The sequence below is a fragment of the Nycticebus coucang genome, chromosome 14 (genome assembly GCF_027406575.1).
Source record: "Nycticebus coucang isolate mNycCou1 chromosome 14, mNycCou1.pri, whole genome shotgun sequence".
Lineage (NCBI taxonomy): Eukaryota > Metazoa > Chordata > Mammalia > Primates > Lorisidae > Nycticebus > Nycticebus coucang.
The window spans coordinates 94,505,525-94,532,683 of record NC_069793.1 but is presented as its reverse complement, the minus strand read 5'-3'; the positions used below and the strand labels follow the sequence as shown (position 1 = coordinate 94,532,683).

General features: G+C 44.5%; 1 protein-coding gene across 2 annotated transcripts in view; it reads left to right on the top strand.

The window, feature by feature from the left end:
* AMOTL1 (angiomotin like 1) overlaps positions 1-27,159 on the top strand; it is a 177,665-nt gene that overhangs the window by 75,903 nt on the left and 74,603 nt on the right. For both annotated transcript variants that reach the window (XM_053562830.1, XM_053562831.1), the window contains 2 exons: positions 17,274-17,423; positions 21,523-22,438. In XM_053562830.1, the coding sequence (XP_053418805.1) occupies positions 17,274-17,423; positions 21,523-22,438 (1,066 nt within the window). The remainder of the gene's footprint in view (positions 1-17,273; positions 17,424-21,522; positions 22,439-27,159) is intronic.

The window sequence follows — 27,159 nt, the reverse complement described above, 5'->3', positions numbered from 1 at the left end:
TCAGTAGAGTGCTCTGCTGTGACAGCTCACAGCAACCTCAAACTCCTGGGCTTAAGTGATTCTCTTGCCTCAGCCTCCTGAGTAGCTGGGTCTACAGGCACCCACCACAAGTTTTATGCTTTTTTAAATCAACATAATTTAAGTGTGCTGTGAAATTAAAAAGGCTGAGAAACACTGTTATAACAGCTTGAACTTCATTTTGCCACTTCTATTTTTGGAGGCTCGTTTCCTTTGGAAGATGGGTCGGCCTGGCATCTGGGTTATGCCAGGTGCAGAGCTTGCCAGGCTGTTATCGAGAAAGAGGTTTCTACTCCTTCTAGAGATGTGGTGTTCATGGGATTCTCTGAACAATCTGGTCCTTGAGAAAAGCAAGTATAAATAAATGCTTGGGTAGAGTTGGCTAAGAGGTCCTTCTAGAGAGGGTCATCAAAGGCCAGCCTCCACCTCGAGCCAGCTCTTGTCAATGAGAGGCAGGCGCTGGCTGCTGTCATCTCCCCAGGGTTTGGGCTTGCTCAGATGCCATTTTGCACAACAGTTGTTGTCTCTTTTGAAAGCATTCTGTAAACTGTAAAGTCCATTGCCTTGCCCATCTTCCATCCAGTAAGTCCCCAGGTCCTTGCAGATGACCTTGCACACCTTCCCTTTCTTTACTGTCCCCTGGACTACTGTGAGAGCTACCCCTGTAACCGGCCTTCCCACTTCCGTTCTCACACGCCTCTTCTCATCTGTTCTGTCCTTCCTTTTCTCCCTTCTTCCTTCCACCTTCCCTCCACCCTTCTCAGAACAGGCCAAGCAAGGCAGTGATGATAGCTATCTTGTCCTCCAGGCTTCCTTAGCTTCCCCTGTCTGAGGTGGGGCTTCGCACATGCCTCTGCCAGGGAGGAAGGCAGCATCTCAGTTTAGCAGCTGCTTCTCAGCTGTGAGGGCTCCTCTGGGTGGTGTGTCCCAGGAATGTGACTCCTGAAAGCTGGTGCGAGGCAGGTCTCTTCCTTCCTGTATTGCAAAGGGCTCTGAGAACCAAGCTGTGAGCAAGATTCTTCTACTCTGGGGGGGTTGGGGAAAGGAAAGAATATGAAATTCTGTGGCAGGGCCCTGTTTCCTGAATGACAGGCCCCTAAATCTCACTGCAGTCAGGCTGATGGCTCATCCTGGTGATGTGGGAAAAGTCTGGAATTTGAAGAGCAGGCAAAGAGACTAGGAAATGCGCTCTTTCAGGGTTCATGGAAGCCGGGGACACAGTACTCGATGCTGCTAAACCCCTCCAGTTTCTGAACAGAAAAATGGTCTGATGGGCCTTTCTCTACTTGAGTCGAAGAAAATGCCTTCTGAAATCACAATAAGCTTAAATTAAGACACGATGCAAGTAATTTAAAAAGCATCACAAAGCATTTACACAAACCTTGAGGGTGAAGGGGTGTCAGGGTTGTTGAAGGACATAGTCTACTCAGGCTTGTCTTCTCAGTTGGCGACTGGCTGGCTGGTGGCGTGAGAAGTGGTGAGTAAATTCACCTTAGCGGACGTGTAGATTTGTTCCTGCAGAATGTTATTGAAATGCTAAGACTAGAAGTCTAAAAGTTCCACTTCAGAGCGTATATTACCTTTGCTCCATGTTGAGGCATAAAATTTTCACAAATTCTTGAAGTTTCTTGCCTTCAGCTTTCTCCAAAATAAATTCCAGGAATTTGGAGGAAAAAAAACGGAAGTAAATACAGATGTTTCTATTTTAATGGCATTTTTTAGTTTGGAAACACAAAATGGGTTATATACAATTAAGTTTGTTCATCCAATGAACAGATATTCTAGGATTTAGTATTTTAGGTAGCAGTCACAAATATGCTAATTGAATTTATTTTGACATTTTCAGTTACTCTTACAGAGGAAGGTACATGCTAGACATGAGGGAGGATGACATTTCTTGTTTGGACAGAATATACACTAGGGAAAATTTGGATAAGCTCTCACTCTATAAATATCTGTTGACTAAATAACCCTGGACTATCCAAGCCAATACTGGGTTGGAGAATTTGATGAGGGTACAATAGAAAAGATAGTCCAGCCATCTGATGCTTAAGACTCTGTCATGTACTAAGAACTGGACTAGGCGTGGGGTATGTTTCCTTTGCTCCCAAGGAACTTATATTCTAAAAGAAACACAATGTAGTAAGATGCTAGAAAATAGAAGGCAAATGAACTGGGTTTATTACACTCCGAGAAGTCCAAGAGACGATTTATAATTGCCTTTCAAGTATTTCATCTTCATTTTGAAGATAAATGATGGTGATATTTGTTATTAAGATATCTGCAAGTGAGTCCAGTCTGAATTGCAGATATCATGACTTCTACAGCATGGAAGAGTTCCCTGTTGGGGAGGGTGGCTGAGTATTGATTGGAGGATATGGAGGGCGTAGGTGCAACTACGGAATTTATAGTAGCATGGAGCAGCATCTTGTTCTGTACCTCTTTAAATGAAGTATGACAGGCTCAGCGTCTGTAGCACAGTGGTCGTGGTGCTGGCTACGTACACCCAGGCTGGTGGGTTCGAACCTGGCCTGGCCTGCTAAACAACAATAACAACTGCAACAAAAAAATGGCCAGGTGTTGTGGCGGGTGCCTGTAGTCCCAGCTACTTAGGAGGCTGAGGTAAGAGAATCATTTAAGCCCAAGAGTTTGAGGTTGCTGTGAGCTGTGACTCCACGGCACTCTACCGAGGGTGACATAGTGAGACTCTGTCTCCCCCCCCAAAAAAAAAAAAAAAATTAAGTATGACGTATGTGGTCCTGTCTGATGGTGGGAGGGGCCTGATGGGCTGTCTGTGGTTTACTCCTTGGATTCCATTTTCCAATTTCAGTAATTATCTGTGGAGCTTCATGGTTAAGACTTCAGAGCTGGAAACGTGTTCACATCTCACTAGCACTATGGCCTTGGGTAAGTTACTTACCCGCTCACTTAAGTATAGTTTTCTCATATGTCAAATAGAGATAATAATAATAACCACTTCAAAAGATTGTTAAAAGGATTACATACGAGATACAAGAGCAGTACCTGGCACGTTGGAGAGTTATGTGTTAGCTGTTGTTGTTGCAGTTTCTGTTGCAGCATTCCGGTATGCTTACAGATTTCCCTGGGTCTGGTCTCTAAGCAGGGCACACAGGATTGGCCTGTCTCTGCTCCATTCTGCCAGGGAGTTAGGGTGGAAGAAGCCTGGGGGGTACCTGGGTAATTTGGGACTGGGTTCACATCTCTGGTACCTGGGCTGGAATCACTTGCAGGGAGTGCCAACAAATTGTCTTCCCACTGGTGTGGCTTCCTCACAGAACCAGGCTAGTCCACAACTCAGGGCCCCAGGAGGGAGTATTTCAGCAAACTGAACAGCAACTTGGAAGACAGACTTGGAAGTCACAGAGTCACTTCTACCATTCTCTGTTGGGCAACAGACTTTGTAAGCCTGTCTAAATTCAAGAATGTGGACCCTCCTTTCCATAGTCTTTCAAAAGAATTTCCAGATATGTATTAAACTGCTACAGTTATCATCATCATATTATCATCATTGGAAAGAGAAAATGTAAGCAATTTACCATGGAGTAAATCCTCAGCTATTTAGACTTCCTGGAGACTGCATTATTCTGCAGAAGAGAATTTTCTATATAATGGAAAGTAAATATTTTTGGTGGGAGTTTTTCTGCAAGATTGATCCCATTTCCACTCCCTCACTTCTGTCTTTTGTAACCTTTTCTTGATGGGTTCAGATCATCATTATAAATATCAATTAATGTGATATGTTGTTTATACTGGGTACTGGAGGGGCAGACAGAAAAAACACATAGTTCCTTCCTTGCGAGTATATAAGCAGCGTAGTTAGACTCTTTCAAGAGATGCTTTGCTATCCTTAGTTAAGATTATGATTCTAGGGCGGCGCCTGTGGCTCAAAGGAGTAGGTTGCCAGCCCCATACGCCCATATGCCGGAGGTGGCGGGTTCAAACCCAGCCCCGGCCAAAAACTGCAAAAAAAAAAAAAAAAGATTATGATTCTAAAGTAGACTAACTGAAGCTACAAAATGATAACAGAATTAGGATAAAAATGAATTTATATGCTCTGTGAGCAAGTGTTAATGGGTGATACACTTGAAAGCCCCCTGTTGAGGACAGTTTCTATTCCTTAAAGATACAGTCCTCTGAGAGCCCTGGGCACTTGCCAGGGAGAGCTTGTCAGCTCCCACAGAATGAAATGAAATAGAATCTGTAGGAATGTTGCTTATGTTCTGGTCAGATTGTTTCAGACTTTATTTTTTTTTTTTGAGACAGTCTCACTATGATGCCCTCAGTAGAGTGTTGTGGTGTCACAGCTCACAGCAACCTCAAACTCTTGGGCTTAAGTGATTCTCTTGCCTCAGCTTTCCAAGTAGCTGGGACTACAGGCACCCTCCAAAACACCCGGCTATTTTTTGGTTGTAGTTGTCATTGTTGTTTGGCAGACCCAGGCTGGGTTTGAACCCACTAGCTTTGGTGTATGTGGCTAGCCGCTGAGCTACAGGCACCAAGCTTATTTCAGACTTTTTAAAAGAGAATTATTGTAAATCCATTTTGAAAACTTTGACTTGGAAGAAATTTTCAGTTATATGTTCCACAGGATATGGGAGACAGTGTTATAGTGGGTCTTTAGTACAGAGACTTAGTGGGTCTCTAGTCAAATTGGTACATCATATACCTTGATGTGAGGTCAGCCTTTTTTGTTTTTTATTTATCCTCTTCTTGGCTAGACCACTGCAAGACCCACTGTTTTGGAGATGAAAATTGGCTTTAACTTACCATGTGTATTATGATCCTGAAGGAATAGCCTCCCAGTTTTGGTGGTAAGGAGTCAGTTTTCCCCATGTTGTCAGTGAAGGAGACAGCTCACTGCTGTAGATGGAAAGAAGAGATTTGAAGTTTCCACCTTGACCTCCATCCTGTTATATCACATATTAAATGAAAGAAGAAAGGAACGAAGGTGCTAGGGAGAAGAAAATTCTTTTCTTCTTATTTATAATTAATTCTCAGTGCAGAAGGCATAACTGCTTCCTTCCCTAAACCAGCCCCAGTAACTACTGTGGCTCTTTGAGGTGAAGCCTCCTAGGCAGCGAGGGATACTCAGCTTAGAACCCAGCTGATACCTCTCCAGGATGCCTAGCCCCTGAGCACGCACCACAGTGACCAGATAAGGGGGCTTTGAGGAGCCGTTAGGTAGTATCATGTGGTCTTCTATTTTTTCTTTTATAGTACAACTGCAATATTAAGCTATTTTCAGTGTAATTATGTATCTCATCCCAAGTACTTGGAAATTGAAAATGTAATTTTAGTCTAGTTTGTCATCTGGATTATCTGACCTAAAAGAAACTCTAAAAACCTTCATCTCTCATCTGCTTGACCATTTTGCTGTTTTAAAAAGCTTGCTGATTTGATCGTCTCTTGAAAGTGAACTTTACAGTGCTGATACCTGTTCCATTTTCTTGTTTTCCTAAAACTAAAATTTAATGAGCACTTACTATGTGCTGAAACACTTTCATCACAGCCTTTTCTCTTGTATCAATTAATCTTCATAATAGCCCTATATAGTAGTCAAGTTCCTATCTCCGTTTACCAGTTCAGTCATGAGCACCAAGTAACTAAGCCATTTGCTCAATTTTACATAGCTAATCAGTGGCAGAGCCAGGATTCTTACACTGCTTAAAAACCAGATTTGCCAAACGCAAACAGAAAGCATGTCATATCCTTTATTCTCATTTAGTGGATATTTTTCTCCTCCATCTCTTTTGTTCTTTAATTCTTCCTAATACTTTGGTCTTTGGCTTGACAGCATCATTCTCTTTAATCATGTCTTAACATCCTACCTTCCCTTTGTCCAAGGATCACCTGACTTCTGCCAGGCAAGTTATTACAGTTTCTTTTCTCTTTACCTCCTAAACAGTAATCTCATGGAGGCCTTTTTGTTTTTCCTGGTAAAATAATCATTGTTAACTTATCTTCCTTGTAAAAATTCTTCAAGAGCAAAAAAGTGCATTCACATGTGGGTGTTTTCTGGGTGGTTGCCCATCTCTCTTGGGGTGCATTTTCTTGAACCCACAGGGGCCCGTTCACGTGGCACATAGAGTTCCAGCTGTGCTCTGCGGCACAGGGTCTCTGACTGGTCTTGAGGCTTCACTGACTTCTAGGGTCTGGGGGCATCTTCCTTTGCCTGTACAGGGAGATGACTCACTCTCAGTTAGGACTTGTTTTCAGCATTTTCATTTTAAAGTTCTGAAGTTTCCCATCCTTTGGACTTTTCTCCTGTGGAAGAGGCTGTGGATGTAGAAGGAACCATGTTTCTCAAAGCGTGGCGTGTGAAACCCGAGGGGAGGTGGGGGGGAGTCTTTGAGACCTAAAGACTGTCTTCAAAATAATACTAAGATGCACACCTTTCACTATGTTGACATTTACACTAATGGAACAGAAGCAATGACAGGTAAAACCGTGGGTGCCTTAGCATGAATCAAGACCATGACATCAGGCTGTGTTAAAAGTCAGTCTATTACTCACAGATTCACAATTAAAAAGAAAAAAAATGAAAGCCCTAGCAGGCCTCAGTGGGAGCACTTTGGGAGGCCAAGGCAGGAATTCAAGACCAGCTTAAGCAAAAGTGAGATCCTATCTCTACTAAAAATAGAAAAACTAGCCAGCTGTGACAGCACACACCTGTATTCCCAGCTACTTGGGAGGCTGAGCCAAGAGGATCACTTGAGCCCAGGACTTTGCTGTGAGCTATGACACCACAGTACTCCAGCCAGGGCAACAGAGTGAGACTCTGTCTAAAAAAAGAAAAAAAGAGGCACTTAATGTTCTAATTGAAGCAGAGTAAGTATGATTAATTATATTAAATCTGAAACCTTGAGTGTGTCTTTTTTTTTTTTTTTTTGTGGTTTTTGGCCGGGGCTGGGTTTGAACCTGCCACCTCCGGCATATGGGACCGGAGCCCTACTCCTTGAGCCACAGGTGCTGCCCGAGTGTGTCTTTTTAATATCCTGTGTGAAGAAATGGGAAGATAACAAAGTGCTTCTACTGTGAACCGAGGAAAGTCACTTATGAAGCCACATTACTTGAGAGAACAACTGACAAGCTGGTCATTCTGACTTGGGTATTTGGTAGATGGTTTCTCAAAATGAATAAAGGGAACCTATCACTTCAAGAAAAACAACTAACCTGCTGAGTTTGATAAACCTCAAGCTTTCAAGTGAAAAATGGATTTTAGAATTTTAGAAAACTTTTACCTATGGCTGCAAAATTATGGACTCAAGAGATACGTAAAATACTTCGTGATGATCAAGACGTATGATATATTAAATGTGATTTTGTTGATAGTATATACTTGACATGTTTTAATGTGTGGAAGGTCTGCATAATTTAATGAATCATTATTTTCCAAATGATCAATTATGATCTTACAAAATCCTGCATGTCTTAAAAGCAAATAACCACCGTTCAAAGTGAAAGATGGGCCAATAGACATAATGTAATTAAGTAGAGAGGCGTTTCCATGAGGTGGCCGGTGGTCCACAATTCCCATGGTAGTTACCTTCAAGAAATTGCCACTTGCTGAGGGTAATATCAACGTAGAATAGTCACAGTTATCTGAAAAGACTCTTCAGTTTGCCATCTACATATTTGCCAGCTATAGATTTTCTTCATCTACTTCAGCCAAATATCCTACAGGAACAGACGGAACGCAGAAGCAGATAAGCAAATCTGGTTGTCTTTTATTAAGGCAGAGATGGAAGAAATTTGTAAAATTATGAAATAATACCTATCTTCTCACTCCTTTCTGTTTTTTAGAAATGAGTTATTTTTAATGCATAATGAGCTTGTTATTTATAAATGAATTAACATGTTTCTCAGTTTTAATTTCCAACACGTCATGCAGTGAGAGTCTACACAAACAAAAGCTCATTGGGTTCTCAATTTTTAAATGTAAAGGCGTCTGAAACCAAAGAGTTTGAGTGCTGCTGGTACAGTGGTCAAAGCCATAGACTCTGGAGCCACACTGGCAGGCTCGAATCCTAGTTTTGCCCCTAATTGTGTGACTTTAGTCAAGTGATTTTTAATACCTTAGTTTCCTCATCTGAGAAATGGTGATAATCCTCCTTGAGTTGTTGCAACAATTAAGTATGTTGAAGTGAATTGCTCAGTACAGAACAGTGCCCTTCACATACAAAATTCTCAGCAGTGTTTGGTTACTTCTATTTATCTGTGGTCGATTTGCCTCCAGGAAGTGTTATTTTTTTTTAATTTTTTTTTATTTTTGGCTGGGGCTGGATTTGAACCTGCCAACCCTGGTATAAGGGGCCAGCGCCCTACTCCTTGAGCCCCAGGCGCCGCCCCAGGAAGTGTTATTTTGCAGCATGATTTTGCTCTTTTCCATCAGCATCACAGCCGTCGGTCCATGAGGGCTTCCTAGACTGAGGTGTGTAGTGAACTTGATGACATCGTACATGAAATTTGTGTGTGTGTGCACTCTGCTAGACCTAGGGAGAAGTTTTGTAGCTTTTGACAAATTCTTTTAGAGGCTTCCATGATCTAAAACAGGAAGGACAAAGAAGGGAAAGTAGTGTAGCCCCTAAACATAGTTCTAGATCCTGGATGTGTGCTTTGAAATGAACGTGGACACAGGTACCTCCCTCACCAGCCCTGCTGCCTTGAGCCTGCCTGTGTCCCTGCATTTCTGCACTGTTGGCGATTGTCTGCTTTCCATGTGTGACCCTGTCAGATCTGGGTCTCATACCTAGCACTGTCCACCATGGCAGGTGCTTGATGCCATTTATCATCGTGGAATGAATGGACACAGTTAGGAGTTAGTGAATAACACCACTTTTTTCCATTAATCAAATTCACAGACCCAAGATCATTTGTAATTCATAGGAGTTATAAGGAACCCAAATACAATTGCAGGTACCTTAGCGTTTTAAAATCTCATTTAAATCCTGTGGAATGCTTTGGAGCAGTCAAAATTGAGTTTGCCTGTCAGCCTTATGGCTGTGAGCTGTGTGACACGCCATTCCTGTTTTTGTTTAAGTACAAAGGAGATAATTCTCCAGGATGTGAGGATTACCTGAGATAACGTTTACATCATGTCATGCTCGGTAACATTACTTTCTATGTCTCTTGTCCCTGTAATTAGATAGCTACTTTTTTTGTGTGTGTGGTTTTTGGCTGGGGCTGGGTTTGAACCCTCCACCTCCGGCATATGGGACTGGCGCCCTACTCCTTGAGCCACAGGTGCCGCCCCAGATAGCTACTTGTTTTACAGGGATTCCCTGGCTGTAGTTGGCCACTGTAACCAACTAATGTGCAGTTCACATTAACTTACTTAAATCCTCATAACCCAGAAGATTAGCCGTTATTCTTAGCTGAGGAGTTTTGAGTTTCAGACTTATTAAGCATTTATGTATAGTATGCTATGCATTTTCACAGGCTTCATCTTTTCATGTTACTGAATTAGATGTGTGTGTGTTTTTTTTTTTTTTAATAATCACCTTGTTACTGTAACTTTATAACAGTATTTAAAATGTAACTGAAAATAGCTATATTCCCATAACTGGTCATTCAGGTTAGCAGTTATAGAATGTATGGCACTAAAATAATTGACTTCAAATCTGAATTTGTTGAAAGTGACAAATAACATGAAGGATTCTTCACTTCACTTAAGAAGTTAGTGCAAGTTGATTGTTCATTTTTTTTGTTTGTTTCTTTGTTTTGTTTTTGAGACAGAGCCTCAAGCTGTTGCCCTGGGTAGAGTGCTGTGGTAACCTCACAGCAACCTCCAATTCCTGGGCTCAAGCGATTCTCCTGCCTTCGCCTCCCAAGTGGGACTACAGGTGCCCACCACAATGCCTGGCTCCTTTTTGGTTGCAGCCATCGTCGTTGTTTGTCGGACCCAGGCTGGATTCAAACCCGCCAGCTCTGGTGTATGTGGCTGGCGCCTTAGCCGCTTGAGCTACAGGCACCAAGCCAATTGTTCATTTTTTTGTTTTTTTTTTTAGTAGATCTAAGTCTCCTTCACTTACTCATCATTATTTGGATTTATTAAAGCCAACACATTTTTTACTTAAAATGTGATTAATTTACAAAGTTTCGTTTTACCACAACTTTTCAGGAGTGCGTGTGTTGGTTGTGTAATTATGGACTTATATGGCAGAGGGGTACAAGTTTTCTGAACCTGTTGCATTCAAACTGTCTGTGAAGGATAGTAAGAAGAAACCAAAACTTCATTTCTGGTGTATACTTGTGCTAGGCCATTGTTGCAGATCTGACCTGGGGACTTGGAAGTGACGCTTTTACCAAGCTCCATGGAGGGTCTGACCCACTTCAGGTTTGGATTTGTTGTGAAAGTGGAAATGCTATCATGAAAATACGTGGCCAGATGGAAAAGATGAAGAAGTGTGGTTTCATCGGGTGTCTTGGTGCTCTGGTGATCAAGTACTCTCTTGTTCCTCTAAGCCTCTGTGAAAAGGAGATAAACAAAATAGTTCTGGCTCCTTTTCGGCCTCACACTTGTGAGGAAGGAAACTTTCCCGGTATTTTTTTCCCTTTATCCACAAGCAAGAGCATTTTATCAAAACTCTCCTAATTTAAGTATAAGCAATTAGGTAGGAAAATAGGATGTAGAATTAGTTTGCATTTGAGGAGTCTTTGGAGGGCAGAATGGTGTAGTAAAAAGGAGCTTTGCTTATGGAGGGACAGTGCTGCAGTTTTGCGACTCTAGGCCAGTGGCTCTCAACTGTGTCGCCATCCCTTTGGGGATCAAAGGACCCTTTCACAGGGGTCACCTAAATACATCCTGCATATCAGATATTTACATTACAGTTCATAACAGTAGCAAAATTACAGTTATGAAGTAGCAATGAAAATAATTTTATGGTTAAGGGTCACCACAACATGAGAAACTGTATTAAAGGGTGGCGGCATTAGGAAGGTTGAGAACCACTGCTCTAGGCATTCCTTAACCTCTGTGAACCTCAGTATCTCTATCAACAGAATGGGAATAGGGTGGCGATAAATAAAATAATGTAATTGTTATAACATCCCCACACTAATAGGCTCTCAGTAAATGGTAGCTCCTACTATTGGTTAAATTCTTTTATTACTGCAGGACTGTTTAGTTTGGGGAATATTCATTGCTTTAAATTATTTAGTTCATTCATGAGTCCATAGTGAGCTGGGTTAGAAGCCCTATACTTACCTTCTGAGAGAGTCCCAGAGGCGGCGGGATGTGGCTGCCTGTGAGACTTCCCAGGGTCCCCAGCTGCAGCAACACACTACCAGGACCAGAAAGCTGGAGGAATATGGTGGACGGCAGGACGTATCTAAACTGCCCCCTCTTAGTGAAGATGAGAAAGCTTCGAGGAGCATAATTACACGGGCATATGATCGTTTTATGTCTGGGAGTTTATTTTAAAGCTTTCCAGCCAGTGGGCAGGATTCTAGGCACAGATACACTGGGGACACAGCCATGGGTCTGCTGCTCCTGTCCTGGGGATGAGGTCACCACATTGACCACACAGGCAGTGCTGCTCCTGGACTCCTGGTGATGATGCCACTGCGCACGATTTGTCAATCTCCTTTTGTCTTGATGTCATTTCCTCAAGGTTGAGTCAACATGCAGTTGTTTGAGCCCCAGTCATCCTGACTGCTAGAACAGGGAAGGGATGCTCTGACTTGTGAAGTGCAAGGAAGAACCTGCCCCAAGACTCACACAGTGTGTTCCGTGTTCTCTCGCACTAAAAGTGTTTACCTGGGTGATGGAATAGCAGGGAAGGCATGTGATCAGAAATTAACCACCCCATCTCTCATTTATTTTTCACTTCTATGGTGTTACAAGAACGATGTACTAATGCTTCTGACTTCTCCCTCACCCACAATAAAAGCTGGATTCTGTGTCTGCGGATGTAGCTTCACCCTTCCCATCCATAACTAGGCTGCACTGAACTCTGTGCTTTAAAGGAATGAAACACGTTCATGACTCGGTCCTGTACTTCCGCTTTCCCAGGCTGGGGTGATCGCTTCCTGTCATCCTCTCCCCACCTCCAGTGCAGCTCACATGTCTCTCCTTGTCCCTGCAGCTCTGTGTCCCTTCCTGCCATCAACAGGTGCTAATGAATTACTCCTGGGCCTCCAAAGCATTATGGCCCTCTAAGAGAACACTTGCTCAACAGTGGCAATGAATTTGGGTAACTGTGTTCATGTTGGATTCTGGAACTAAATCATAATATCCTAAGGCTGAAAACTAGTCACCTGACTCGTTTCTTGGTATTTATAGCTCCTGTCACTATGTTCACCTGAACTCAATTGTTATTTTAAGGTTTAACCATATAGTCTGCATTTTGGCTTACACTGATAATATGTCATAGATATTTCTAAGTAAGCATTACAAAGTTAAACATCAGACAAGTTCAGAGTTATTTATCACACTTTCCACTTTGAGAAAGTCTAAACTAAATAGATAATGGTGTATTTTTTTTTTTTATAATGGTGTATTGATTTCACTTGTTTTCTAGAAGAGATGGATTAGTCCAGGGATGATAAATCCAAGGTTGATGACCATTTTGAAGACCTTTGTGTATAGGGGTTGCAGTTGGGAATTTGGGAAGCCCCTCTTGCCAAATTTCTACCTTAAATCTGCAGTTTCAAATAATGTCTCCTTGGGAAAAAGGGAGCGAGAGAACATATTCCAATGTATGCTTTTGTTTAGTGGTAGAGATTCCGGTTTCCTTTTAAGAAATATGTGTGTTTTGTGCAGGTGTTTGTAGAGGAAGGCTATCACTGCCTGGCTGTGCTTTACTCAGCTCTTGGGTACCAGGACTGTGATTTGGCTAATCCAAATGAGCTGGATTGTTCTCACACGAGGACTTGTGAACAGACTAGCACTTATTTTTCAGGTAGTGGTCATATGCTTTCTAGGCCCCTTCCAAGTGTTGTTTCCAGGGCATCTGTCTCCCTGAGCATGGTATTTCACTCCCTAGAAAAACTTGGAATTCTACCAGAATCAAAAGGCTTGACTGCTTACTTATAACTTTGAGGCTGCTGGCACACTCAGCAAATTCATTATGTCTTAGAAAGGAAAGGTAGAAACCACAGAATTGTTTGTTGCTGTGGTGGTTAAACTCTCTATTATTAAGTTATAGGAAGTTATTCTAATCTAGACAGTGAAATTGTTTTTAAATGCATTAAGGGGTTTTGGATTACACATAGCTGGCAGAAAGTCTTGCACTTGGGTGACATAACACCTGGGACTTGTTTTGCAGTTAGTGGTGTCTCTGGGCTACAGACCTCAAAGCACCAGTATTAGCTGCAAAGTAAGTGCTCCCTCCACTTAGGAAACTGAGAAGTACAGGAAGTATGTGAAACTTTGAGAGATTGGCTTTGGAGGGATCTTTAACCTTTTCTTGAAACTCTTAATAGTGAGACCATTCCAGACAATAATGCCATATTTTTGCCATCAGTCAGCAAGTGTTAGTAGTAAGATGGCATATGCTCACGCACTGCAGACCTGCAGAAGTTAGCAGGTACACAGCGTGGTACTTGCCTTCAGCAGGCTGTGTCTTCACCCAGGCAACGATATCAGTACCTGTGTGAGAACTACTGTATTACACACTTGGCAGTTGAAGTTCAAGTGCCAAGTTTTGTGTGCCCAGATCCTAATTGTGGGGACAGTTGAGGGAAGAGAGGCCAGTGTGTACGTGTGTGTGGCGCGCATTTTAGAGGATGTAAAATGTAGGTACATGTATTGGGATGAACTTTAAAGTAGTTGGGGCTGCATGTGAAGCCAGAGGATGGCCAGAGAGCGAAGCAAAGGAGTCTTCTAGTGACAGATGACATGGAGATTCTCTAAAGAAGAAGGAAGCATTCTTGGTGAAATGGGTCATACCGGAAGCAGAACTGTGAACAGCTAACTGGCATTTTAGAACTCCACTCTGGGTTGGGGGCAGCATCTTTTTGTTTCTTCCGGGTAGCGCCCTTGGGGGCTGCGTTTGCCCATCCCGGAGCAAGACCTCCTGGTAGCTGACCCCTTCCCTGACCGTAGTTTGCTTTGCCACTTTCCCCACACAGTAAAGCTGTGTGAGTGGTGATCCTTAGATGAGGTTCCTATTTGAAAGAATACGGAAACTCGGTTACCGCCAAGTCCAGCCCCTGACGGCAGCTGCATTGTACACATCACACACTTCTGAGCCCGCAGAGCCCTTGGCAGACTGTGGACTCCCCTGAAAACTGGTACTGTTACTTATTAGCCCCAGGGCCCGAGCCAGGCCTGCGGGGGCTTTCTGGGTGGTGTGGGGATCTGGGAGGAGCAGCTAACAAGGGAAACATCATCCCCCCCCCGTTCCCCCCCACCCCCCACAGGTGTCCTTGACTCTGTGGCTTAGATCACTGCCCGGCACTGTGCCTAGAAAAGAGACTCAGTTTGTGCTGTGGGAGTTTCCTGAATAGGCGGGGAGGGAGGAGGTTGGGATGAGCAGGCCTGTCTTAGAGACTTGCTGTGCAGCCTGGAATCCCGCAGACTCGTGAAGCACAGAGTGAGAAACCAGCAGCTCCACTGCTTCCTTCAGGCTGTGTCCCTGTGGCTTGCTCTCTGCTGTCTCGTAGCGTGAGTGGAGTGAATGGTTCTGGGGCCTCTCTTGTCTGCAGGGTCAGTTCTTGTCATCTGCTCAGCTGTCCTGAGGAGTGGGAATGTGACTAGTGAGTGTGAGGGTCCCCAAGTGTGTATGAAAAAAAGCAGAAATCCCAAGTGATCCTTGCCACGTAGTTGGGCGTCCTGTCCTGTCTCGAGATGAGGCTGCGTGTATGTGTGTGTGTGTGAGAAGCGCTTCAGTTCTTCCAAAGCATTGAGGGAAAATGGTGCAAGTTGGCACGTCTTTGGTGTCCTCTGCACCCAGGGCTCTTCTCTGTAGGTGATGTTCTGTGTCCCGGCACTTGAACCTACTCTCAGTTGGCAGGCCATGTGGTGAGGCCTGGGAAAGTAACTCCTGCCACGTCGGGGGACTGAATGGCGTGGTGCAGGGGTGAAGGCGTGCATGCTCTCGCGCCCCATCCTACCTCTTCTTTCTGTGCGTTTACATGTAGGCATGCATACCTTTTCTCAGTTGGGTCTCAATTTGCCTGACAGTTTGCTTGGGTTTTATTTACAATTTTTAGTCATGTGCTGGATGGTATCGCCCAAAGTTGTCATATGCTGGCGCATGCCATTCCTGACTCAGTATCTATTTTAAGAAATCACAGCACTTTCTTTGATTGACCTGTACAGGCTCTCAACTCTTCTCTTATTCTGATTTGGTGGGAGGGGTGGAGGTGAAGGTACACACAGGGTTTTAAGAGAGTTTCTTTTGCCTCTGTGCTAGTCTCCCTCTAGCTTGGTGCACCTTTGGCCGCACATTTGAGTCGCTTACAGGTTTATAAAATGCACATCCCTTGGTCCTATCCCCAAAGGTTCTGACTGAATAGGTAAGTCTAGGAGAGGCCTGAGTCCTGGGATTTTAAAAGTTTCCAGGTGATTCTAGTGTGCGGCCAGGATCGCGCCTTGTACCTCTAGTTTTCTGCCGGTTTCCACCTGCCTAAAAGGAGAAGCCAGGTCAGGATTTCTCTTTGGATTGAGGCTTTCTATGAGTCCTAGCGCTAGACTTGTAGATTCATATTCATAAATCTAGAGAGTGAGGCCCAGAAAGGGGCCGAGTTTCCTTCAGGATAGTCCTTGTAGTGGGGCCAAAAAGAGAGGGCTTGACTAATCCTGTCGTAAGCGCTAAATGTATCATTCACATTCGTTTATGTTCATCTTTAAGGTCAGAGTCACAACTACATTCATTTTACATTTACAGATAAATATTCTAGTTGTCAAATCTTTATTCTCTCTGGTCCAAACTTGCCTATGACACACGTGAGCACACATACAAATACTATTTCACGTTCTGAGGTACATGCCCGTCTTATGGCCTGATGGTCTAATTAATTAGCCACTTTACTGCTAGCTTTGGCTTTGTGGGATATGGATAGAAAGAAACTCTTAAAATTACCAGTTTGAAGAGATTGCTGAAAAAATACTATTTTTTTTTTCTAATGCACTTATCTTTGGAGCAAGGATTTTAATAAAAAGAAAAATTGTATGATTCTTTCCCAGAGTAAACTAAGTTACCTTTGCCGACAAGACCCTTAAAGGTGGTGCCCATGAGAACAGAGAGGGAGAACAGCCCGGCCATCCCGCTGAGTATCCCACGGACGCTGTCTGTGCAATGTCGGTGTCACTGTAGTGGTATCTCATGTTTAGTGACTGAAGGACCAAGTACGGGGTCACATTTAATTGGAACAGGAAGCACACTCCAGTTTGTGTGTGGAGCAGAGGAACTGGAGCTGAAAAGCCAGTGCTTGGCAGAGGACCAGGACCCACGGCCCCAGCTCCACGCTGCAGCACGAGACTCTGCAGCCCTTGAGGGGGCAGAGCACTCTCTCTGGGCTGGGACATTCTCTTGCTAACACATGGTCTGGCCAAAGGATCCTCCCTCCATCTCTTGTATGTTTTAGAGACAGCTGCTCTTCCCTCTTTAGTTTCCCTTCTCCGGCCTCCCCGCTCCCTCCTTTCTAACCACATCTGACTGTTCCTGATTTGTGATGCATTCAGTCCCACACAGGGCTTGACTTTTTTTTTTTTTAGACAGAGTCTCACTTTGTTGCCCGCTGTAAAGTACTGTGACATCACAGTGCACAGCAACCTCAAACTCTTAGGCTTAAGCAATTTTCTTGCCTCAGCCTCCCAAGTGGCTGGGACTACAGGCGCCTGCTACAACACCTGGCTATTTTTTTTTTTTTTAATTGTAGTTGTCATTTTGTGTGTGTGTGTGTGTTTTCCCAGCCGGCCTGGGCTGGGTTCGAACCCTCCAGCTCTGGTGTCTGTGGCCAGCTCCCTAGCCACTGCCCTGCAGGCGCCAAGCTAAAGGGTTTGACTTTTGTTAGTGGTGTCTCTGCTGCCAGGGCTGAGTTGTGGGAAAGCATTTGCTGCCTCCTCTGGGCATGTCTTGAAGCTTGTTCTGTTGCCCTCAGGGGTCACTTTGGTGGGTGGCTGGACGTGTGATAATTCTGAGTAGTAACTTAGGAATTTTATGAATCAAAAAGACGGCGCTCACACTGAGAGTTGAAATGTGAGAGTAGAGTACGGCTCTTGTGAATCACACAGGGAAGAGGGAGGGCTTCAGGGCGTCCTGTTCACGCAGCTTTCTTTCCCGCAGGTCCTCCTGTTTGTTACAGCCCCAGTGGTCCCGGCCAGACTCTAGAAGACCCCAGCTACTTTCCCCCAGACTTCCAGCTCTACCCTGGGAGGCATGAGGCATCTGCTTTGACAGTGGAGACAAGTAGTACCTACGTCAGGGACCAAGTTGGTAAGTCACTTGACTTGTGTTGGAAAAGCAAATGATCTTATACTTCTCTGTTTTTAGCTCTTTTACGTAATTCAAATTTCTCTTTATTCTCTGATGTTGTTTTAAAAATCAGCACATTGGATTATTGGTTGTTTCTTTGTTGGTAGGTGCCTAATTTTATTTTTTGCTATGGTTATAATAGACTGTTTCACTCTAATATGTGACTTTCAGAGAATTGCACCTAAATGTGGACAAACTTCAGAAGTAAGCTATTTTCCCCCTATTTTTCCCTAATTCCTAAATTCTTTTTCCTACCCTTTTTCAGATTCTTTCATTTCCTTTTTCCTTCTCTGCTTTTATTTTTATCTCTTTTGGCAAAGAATTCAGGGGTTCAGAAGAAATAATGCAAAAGTTAAGTAGGGAAGGAACTGTCTCCTTTGTCAAAACTTCCTATATATTCTTGAGAGCTTTTGAGACTGGTAAAACTATGAGGTTATCTTTAAAAATCACTTTAGGGAAGGCTGTTATGGTTCTTGCCAAATGTACTTATAACTCATTTTTCTCTTCAGTGAAAAAGGAATTCAATAGTTTTCATCCTTGTTGAGACCCATTTCTTTATTATTCATCCAAAAAAATCATTTTCCTTTGCAAATATATTTTTATTTGAATTTTTATTCAAGTATTATTTTAAAATATTAATTCTTACTTGAATGCACTTGTTCTTTTAAGCCTTTCAGATCAGTTACTCTGAGGGTAAAGACTGTGTCTTCTTTATTCTGTTAACCCCTGTACCTAACCCAGTGCCTGAAATAATTGTAAATATTTATTTACAATAAATATTTGTAGAAGGAAGGAGTGGACCAGTCTATAGTCTGACCCACATTGGTCTCTCCATCCTCCTGTGGTTCATTGTTTATTACAGCTATTTGGCAGTTGATCTTGTGTGGACTGTTAGTGATCTGTTTTCACTGTTTACAGCTCCCTATTGGTGAAGCTTGGGTTTATATCTCAGCTGTAGTGTGTGTTCTCTGAAGTTAAAGGCTACGTGTGGATTTATTTTGCATGCATTCCTATGAGGTGGCGATAAAGTCTCTTCATTTTTCAACAGAGGTACAGAGAAGCCACAGAGGCGAGATTTTGGGAGGTCGGAGTGACAGGGAGATGGGTATGATCAAAGTTGACTTTCAGGAACCAGTCTGTCAAATATTTTAATTTTCTCAACAATTGAGTCTGGAATGTCTTCTGTGTATCAGGGCAGGTTCTAGGCCTGGGTAGACAGCACATGGATATAACAGAGGACACTGTGCCCCTGAAGCTGAAGGGAACAGAGGAAGGCAGAGAATCAGTCCAGTATAGATGGAAAGTGGAAGAGGCCAGAGGCGGGAGATACTGGGAGGCAATTGGGAACATGTAAGCAGCTAGCAAGGAAAACAGCGACCACGGAGAATGGACCGGATGGTGCATGTGTTCATGTGGGAACGAGGGCTTGCATCCAATTTTTAACTGTCATAAATGTGAAATTTCTTAATGAAAATTAGGGAACCAACACAGTTACAGTTTTTTGCTATTGCAAGGAACTGAAAACGTCATCTGCTGTTATAACCTTTTTCATATTTTAATACCAAAATAGTAAGAGGTACGTAATCCTTGACAGACCTTGCCTAAAAAAAAAGGTTGTAGACCTTCTAATGAATAACACGTGTCTGTGTACACACAACGCAGATGTGTTAATGTACGTACATGTGTATACCTTATAAGCAGACCGTATCACCTTCATTTTTCTCATTTCACTGTGGACTCAGAAAACCTACGTTGGCAGTTGATTAAATGTGGAGTTTCACGTGAAGGAGAGAAAAGGTCAAAAGTGAATATGAAATTTTTATCCGGATGACTCATGTGATGAGGATACCATTTATAGGGAAAAAAGATGTACTTGGGGAAGAAAGATTTTTTTGGAAAATGATATGCTCCTGTGTGTATATAAAACCACAGCGCCATCACTGCAAGGAACTTTCCACCTGAAGGCTGCCTAGATATGATCTAGTCCAGCTCCCTGAATTTACAGGTGGGACACTGAGGCTCAGAGAGAGTAAATGGTGAATGGTAGAATTTCTACTTTCACAATGCAGTTGTGAAATAGCCTTAATTTAGTTCAGTACTTACTACTAATGTAGAATGGGCTAAGTGTTACATTTCATGAAGCTCATGTAGCCGTTCTTTTACTTTTAAATGTCTGAGCCCCTGTTGCTTGCAGGCCTTGGGCCGTGTGCTAGAGAGGCCCAGATGAGAAGACATGATCTTTACTGTTAAGAAGTTTCCAGTCTTGTGTAAATAAATAATTGCCATCTACTGTGCTGGTTGCTCCAGCAGACAAATGGAGTGGGGATGTAGGAGAAGGTGGACTCAAGCCCGCTGGGCTGCGCAGGAGACGCCTTACTCAGGAGGCAGCTCTGGATCTATCACTGAAGCTCTTCTGTAAGAATGTCCCCAGAGACGTGATGAGATGCATCTTTCTAGGCAGAGGGAAGAACACAGCAAAGGCTTAAAGGCTGGAGAGAGAGAGCATTTCTCACGTACTGCTTATGCAGTATTGCTGGAGCTTAAACTCCAGTGGGGTGGCATGGAAGCTGCCAGACAGGCAGGCAGTACCTCTGTACCACCTGATGGAATGTCAGTGTCATCCTGTGATTGATCACTGGGGAATTTTGTGCAAAAGAGCGACACAACAGGATTAGATTGTCCTCTTGGAACAATCTTGCAAGGTAGTGTGGAACATAGATCGGGGTCTGACGGGGGTGTTTGGAAGTTGGAATGGACCAGAGTCAGGGAAACAGATGAGCAGGCTACTGGAATGGTCTGGGGATGAGGCTGCCGAGGGCGTGTGACACTGTGCAGTGAGAAGAGATTCGGTGTTAGGCCCTGGCTCTGCATCTTCTTCCTCTGTGACTTCTGTGATTTTCCTTCTCTGATCTTCTCTCCCATCTGTAAACTGGGGGAACTAATATCTGCCTCTTAGGATTATGTGTGGAATAAATGAAATAACACCTGGAGAGCATATGTATTTACCTGGCTCATCTGTGTACACATTTTAGGGAGTTCTTATGGTTGTCGTATTATGATTATTAACGAGGAACTTGGAGATTGGCACAGGAATAAGGTGTGGGTTGGCAGAGATGTTGGGAAGGTAGAATTGACAAGCAGTGACTGACTGGATGTTAAGGATAAGGAAGAAGAAGGAACTTTGAAAAATTCCCAAGTCTGTGGCTTGAAAGAAAGTGGACGAGGTGGGGGATACTAGTGTTGGGACAGGTAGGGAAGCACTGGGGGGTGGGCAGAGATGTACGGTAAGTTAGAAGGACTCGGGGCTGTGAGGCAGTAGTTGAAGACAATGGGTGGGTTGGTGGTACAGGGAAATTCTGCTGCATGAGGGTGGAAGAGCACTCGGGAAAGAGCTGTGGAAACACCAGGATTTAAGGGGCAGGTGCAGAGAAGGGAGTCAGAGAAGGAGCGTACAGAGAGGCAGGAGCCCTAACTAGGAGGAAGGGAAGGGTGACCTGGAGGCCCCAGCAGGACAGCAGCTCAAGAAGAGGGTGCGCAGCCACATCAGTTGCTTCAGAAAGGTTGGGTATGTAACGTGAGAGCTGTTACATACTCTGATCTCCCTGGATCAGAGCAGTGGGGAGGGCAGTGAGTAGAGCTTTTGGGAAGCAGAGACAGCGGATATAGGGTGCTTACTGAAGACAACTGGAAGAAAGGGGAAGGAGAGATACAGGCTGGGAACTAGAGCTGTGTGGGATGGCCAGGAAAAGATGGTTTCTTTTCACTAGATTTGGGGATTTGGGTTTTCACCTGTATTTTTTTTAAGACGGGAAAGACTTGGGTATGTTTATGTGATAAAGCGAAGGGACCAATGGAGTGAGTAAAGGAGAGGCAGGGGTTGAAGGCTGGAGGAAGGTTTGGGAAGATGCAGGAGAAGGGACAGGAGGAGTGGGGAGTCATTCTTCTCCAGGAGATGTCACCTGGTCAGTCGAGGAGATGGTGTGTTTGGAGTCTTTGAATAGTCAGACATGTATCTCCAGGGGAACAGCCTAATAGCTCTTACCCTGTGTTTGCCTTTTAGCTGAGGATCCTCTTCGTAACTTCCACTCCCCAAACTTCCCAAGGCTCTCAGAGGTGGAAATGAGAGGTTCCGAGGATGCGGCAGCTGGAACAGTATTGCAGCGGCTGATCCAGGAACAACTGCGCTATGGCACCCCGACTGAGAACATGAACTTGCTGGCCATTCAGCACCAGGCCACAGGGAGCGCAGGACCAGCCCACCCTACAAACAGCTTTTCTTCCACGGAAAACCTCACTCAAGAAGACCCACAAATGGTCTACCAGTCGGCACGCCAGGAACCGCAGGGTCAGGAACACCAGGTGGACAACACGGTGATGGAGAAACAGGTCCGGGCCACGCAGCCTCCACAGAACAATGAGGAACTGCCCACTTACGAGGAGGCCAAAGCCCAGTCACAGTTCTTCAGGGGGCAGCAGCAGCAGCAGCCGGGGGCAGTGGGCCACGGCTACTACCTGGCTGGGGGGACCAGTCAGAAGTCCCGCACTGAGGGGAGGCCCACAGTGAATCGGGCCAACAGCGGACAGGCACACAAGGACGAGGCGCTGAAAGAACTGAAGCAGGGCCACGTCCGCTCGCTCAGTGAGAGGATCATGCAGCTGTCACTGGAGAGGAACGGTGCCAAGCAACACCTCCCTGGCTCCGGGAATGGGAAGGGCTTCAAAGCAGGAGGGGGACCCTCCCCGGCCCAGCCTGCAGGTAAAGTGCTGGACCCTCGAGGTCCTCCACCCGAGTACCCCTTCAAGACCAAGCAAATGATGTCCCCGGTCAGCAAGACCCAGGAACACGGACTTTTCTACAGTGACCAGCACTCGGGGATGCTGCACGAGATGGTCAAGCCTTACCCTGCTCCTCAGCCTGCGAGAACAGAAGTGGCTGTCCTGCGGTACCAGCCGCCCCCCGAGTACGGGGTGACAAGGTGATTAGCATCAGGCCTAGAGGGTCAACTCGGCTTTTCAAAATGCAGCAGTTATGTTATTAGCACTTACTATTCTCAGGGCATTTTAGGTTTTTGTCATGCTGCTGCTTTTTTTTCACGTGTGTGATATATGTATTTTTTAATTTAATCATAGCTGTGTACATTAATGTGATCATGGGGCACCATACACTGGTTTTGTATACCATTTGACATATTTTCATCACACTGGTTAACATAGCCTTCCTGGCATTTTCTTAGTTATTGTGTTAAGACATTTATATTCTACATTTAGTAAGTTTCACGTGTACCCTTGTAAGATGCACCAGAGGTGTGATCCCACCAATCACCCTCCCTCTGCCCATCCTCCCCCCTCCCCTCTCTTTCCCCTTCCCTGTATTCTTAGGTTATAACTGGGTTATAGCTTTCACATGAAAGCCATAAATTAGTTTCATAGTAGGGCTATGGATTTGTGTGTGATGTTTAATAAGCCACTTTTTGAAGCCAAAATATTCAGGGATGAAACAGAGTGGAGGACAACCCGGGATTTTCCCCCAGATGTAACAGAGGGCAGTTGGGGATTCGTGAGAGAGGGAGGAGCCTAGCTGTTAGCTGTCCGTGGGAGCCCTGCCTAGTGGTCTGGCAAAGTAGCAATTTTCCTCTGGCTTTGTGGAGAGCATCCAAACTCCTGGAACATATTATTACCAAGGGGTTTTATAGTCTTTTTCATTGTAGATTTTAAAGGAAAAAACAGTCTGGACGCTAGGACTGCAGAAATCACATGGTCCCAGCCCCCATTCAGCACAGGAGTAGCTAAAGCCTGGAGACAATAAATTTTCATAGTACACAACTCGGAGGCAGCAAGGGGCCAGGCAAGTATCTGGCCATCAGAAAATTTCCTTCCCGTTCCTTAACTCCCTGTACGGCCTTCAGATGTGTTCAAGTGCATGCCGAGTGATGGATCCAGCAGCACTTACTGAGCGCACACTCCACTCTGCAGAGATAAAGATGCAATTCCTGCCCTTGGGACCTTGCGGTGGGAGGAAGGGTGGAAGTGTGCGGAGTGATGGGGAAACAGACCGGAGGGCATGACTCACAGCTGGAGGGACTGGGCAAAGCTTCCCAGAGGAGATGATGTTTGAGTTCAAGACCTTTTAAAGGGTAAGTAAGAGTTGTGGGTAGAGATGAAGTAGCAAGATGTACTGTTGCTTAGACAGTGTGGCCACAAAGGCTTTTCTGGAATGATGCAGTGACATGGGGCACTGGTGTGCCAGGCTATGCTGGGAAGTGGCAGAAGTTGTGTTTGGAAAGGCAGCATTTGAGGAGGGACTGAACGTTGATGTCTAATGGCTGACTTTAGTGCAGTGCAGGATGAACTCGAGAGAAGCGAGTTGGAGACCATGAAGACTCGCAGGGGCACTCCCAGTAGTCCAGACGAGCAGTGAAACATGGGCAGTGAGAGTCGAGGTGCGTGACGTGGTCAGAGAGGCAGGCAAAGGGGATTGACAGGACTTAGGGATTGGTTAGATATGGAAGTTGAGGAGGGGCACCTAGAAACAATGCCCTTAAAAACGAAGCTCTCAGGAGAGAAGCTGGGACTGAAGATCACCTTTGGAGCCACCGGTGTTTTGCTGCCCTGTGTGGGAAGAGCAGGGAGCAGGAGCGAGAAGACAGGTGGCTACTGCCTGCTGTTTGGCTACGTCCTTTTCACGAAGGGCTTTACTGAATGAGCTAGGGCTTCCCCATGCCACTCCAGAGGTTGTGTGCAGGACATACCTTGGCTGTACATCTGCAGAGGGCGTGACGGGGCCTTGGCAGAGGGAGAGCTGGCTGATGGGTCCTGACTGCCCAGCAGCTGCCACACTTCCCCACGCCGGGCTGGGAATGCCAGCTCTGAAGCGGCATAACCTACTGTGAGACCTCGGCCAGGGAGCAGAGCTCATTCTTCCCAACCATAATCTGACTCCACTGGGAGGCCAGGCAGACTCTTCTTCTACTGAGATAGTTCCTAACGTCAAAGGAGAGGTTTCAGCTCAGAAACCATCAAGTCTCTGGTATGGGCATCACAGCCATTTACTGTAGCTCTTTGTAATGACCCATGATGTTATTCCAGAACTGCACTGGAGTTTGGTTTATGTTATTTTGCAGTTTTTTCTTAACTTGGCCTCTAGAGCTTGGTAGTGGAAACTATCCCCGGATGAACTCTCTGTCCTCTTTTTTGCTTTTGTGAAGCAACAGTGCATACAGTGGATCTGTTTGCCTTTTGTCACTTGGCAATAGGTGTAATACATGTAGAGGGTGGGGAAAGGGGTCAGCTTAGGAAGGGAGTACTTTTTAGAGGTCTCCCCAGTTATTTGTGGAAAGTGTCATTTGTCTCAAAGTTACAATGTTAGAAAGAATGAGGAATGTGTGAGGGATTTGAGCCAGGCTTGGCAGCCAGGTTGACAAGACATAGCAAATGTCTCAGGAGATGTAACAGACAGGCTGTTAAGGCTGGGCTCCAGTGCCAAGGCCCCTTTCTGAGCCTGGCCATGGCTAGCTAGAATGGCTCTAGTGGTGCAGCCCTTGGCTAACTGGGAAACAACATTGCGGCTACACTGGCCCTACTTCAGACTCATGTACGGAGCCTGAAGTCCAAGGATTGGACCTGAAATTCAACAATATGTGATGTTCAACTTACCTGTGACCCAGGAGACAAGCAGGGCTGCTTTTAATTTCACAGATATATTCTCCTGTGTGTAAAAGGTTATCTGTTTGTCATTTATAGTCATGATTTAGAAAGCTGCAGGCTGTGGGTACAGACATACCACCACATAGACTCCAGCTTGAAGGAGAGGTTTCTTTTCTTTTTTCTTTTTTTTTTTTTTTTGAGACAGAGTCTCACTATGTCGCCCTTGATAGAGTGGCATGGCATCACAGCTCACAGCAACCTCCAACTGTTGGGCTTAAGCAATTCTCTTGCCTCAGCCTCCCAAGTAGCTGGGACTGCGGGCGCCTGCCACAACACTTGGCGACTTTTTTTTGCAGTTGTCATCGTTGTTTTAGCTGGCCTGGACCAGATTTGAACCTGCCACCCTCTGTGTATGTGGCTGGCACCGTAACCACTATAGGTGCTATAGGCGCCGAGCCGAAGGTGAGATTTCTGATAGAGATCAGAGTCCGCTTCCTGGCTGGTGCTGCACACGTGGGCTTAGTATGTAATGAATGTTCAGTGATTGAGTAATGGCTGGGTCTTTCCTCCTTTTTGCCTAGAGACAGAAGGGTCCAAAAAGACAAATGTTAGAACGTAGGAGAAGAATAAGAATTGGGATTTCTTGCCATCATTCCTGACTCACGTAGCGTACAACTTCTCACACTGGCACTGATGTGTATGGAAGGAGATGTCCAGCAGGGGCTTGTAAAGCGCTTAAGGCTCCTTTCATAGGACCCCTTGGAGAGGCCCTAGCCAAGGCGGGGTTTTCTTGTACCCCCTTGGCCCTGTTGTGCACAGGTTCCTATGGCTGTCCAGGGGCCGGCAGGGGACATGTGCTGGCTAGGGATGGAGGCTCTGGTTTCCTCTTCTCTATTTTACTTTTTCCTCAGCTGTAAAGGGGAAATGGAAAGGAATAAGGACAAGATATAGGAATTAGACAGATTGTTACTATGGAGAATTTCCCTACCTCCCCAAAGCAAGCATTTGGATATTAATTCTGCTTCACTTTGAGGTAACAGAGCACGTCTAGAAGTAGTGACTTACGCAGTTTGCACTACTAATGGGAATGAAGGAATAATGTTCAATGCTGGTGGATGATCAGATTTTTATCAAAGCAATTTGTAGTAAATTAGTCAAGATGCATTTTTGTTTTCCAAAGAAATCTGTCCATATTTCAAAAGTTGGGAAACTAGAGATGCTAAAAAATTTACTTAGCATATCCTTTCCTAATATAATCACTAACATTTACCCTGTACGAATTAACTTTTCACATTACAATCATATATTCAGTTTAGCATCTTAGCTTTTTTTTTTTTAGATAGCATTGAATCACAAGTTTTTTCCACACTTCTCCTTTGTTATTTTTTTTCCTATTTATTTATTTATTTAAGACAGAGTTTTACTATGTTGCCCTGGGTAGAGTGCTGTGGTTTGATAGCACACAGCAACCTCAAACTCTTAGGCTTAAGTGATTTTCTTGCTTCAACCTCCTAAGTAGCTGGGACAACAGGTGCCTGCCACAACACCTGGCTATTTTTTTGTTGCAGTTGTCGTTGTGTAGCGGGCCTGGGCCGGGTTCAAACCTTCCTGCCTCAGGGTATGTGGCCCGTGTCCTAAACACTGAGCCACGGGCGCCGAGTCACCTTCGTTATTTTCATAACCAACATTTTTATTGCTATATAATATTTAGAAAGTATATAAATTATACTGGTTTCTCTATAAATAATATAGCGATGAACACTATCACGCATATCAAATTTTCCATGTTTTGGTTTACTTTAGGACTCCATATTTAGAAAGAACTATTAAGTAAAGTACAGTGAGCACTGAATGGCTTCTAATGCCGGATAGCAATGTAAAAATAGTACAGTGCCTGTTTTACTGCACTTTGACCCATGTTAGTCACTATAATTACAAAAACTTTGCTTATTTAATAGGAAAATAGTATTAACTTCCTATTTTAGTTTGCAGTTACTAGCTAGCCTAGTTTTTTGCAGGGGGAGTTTTGTGGGGGTTTTTTTATAGATAGTGT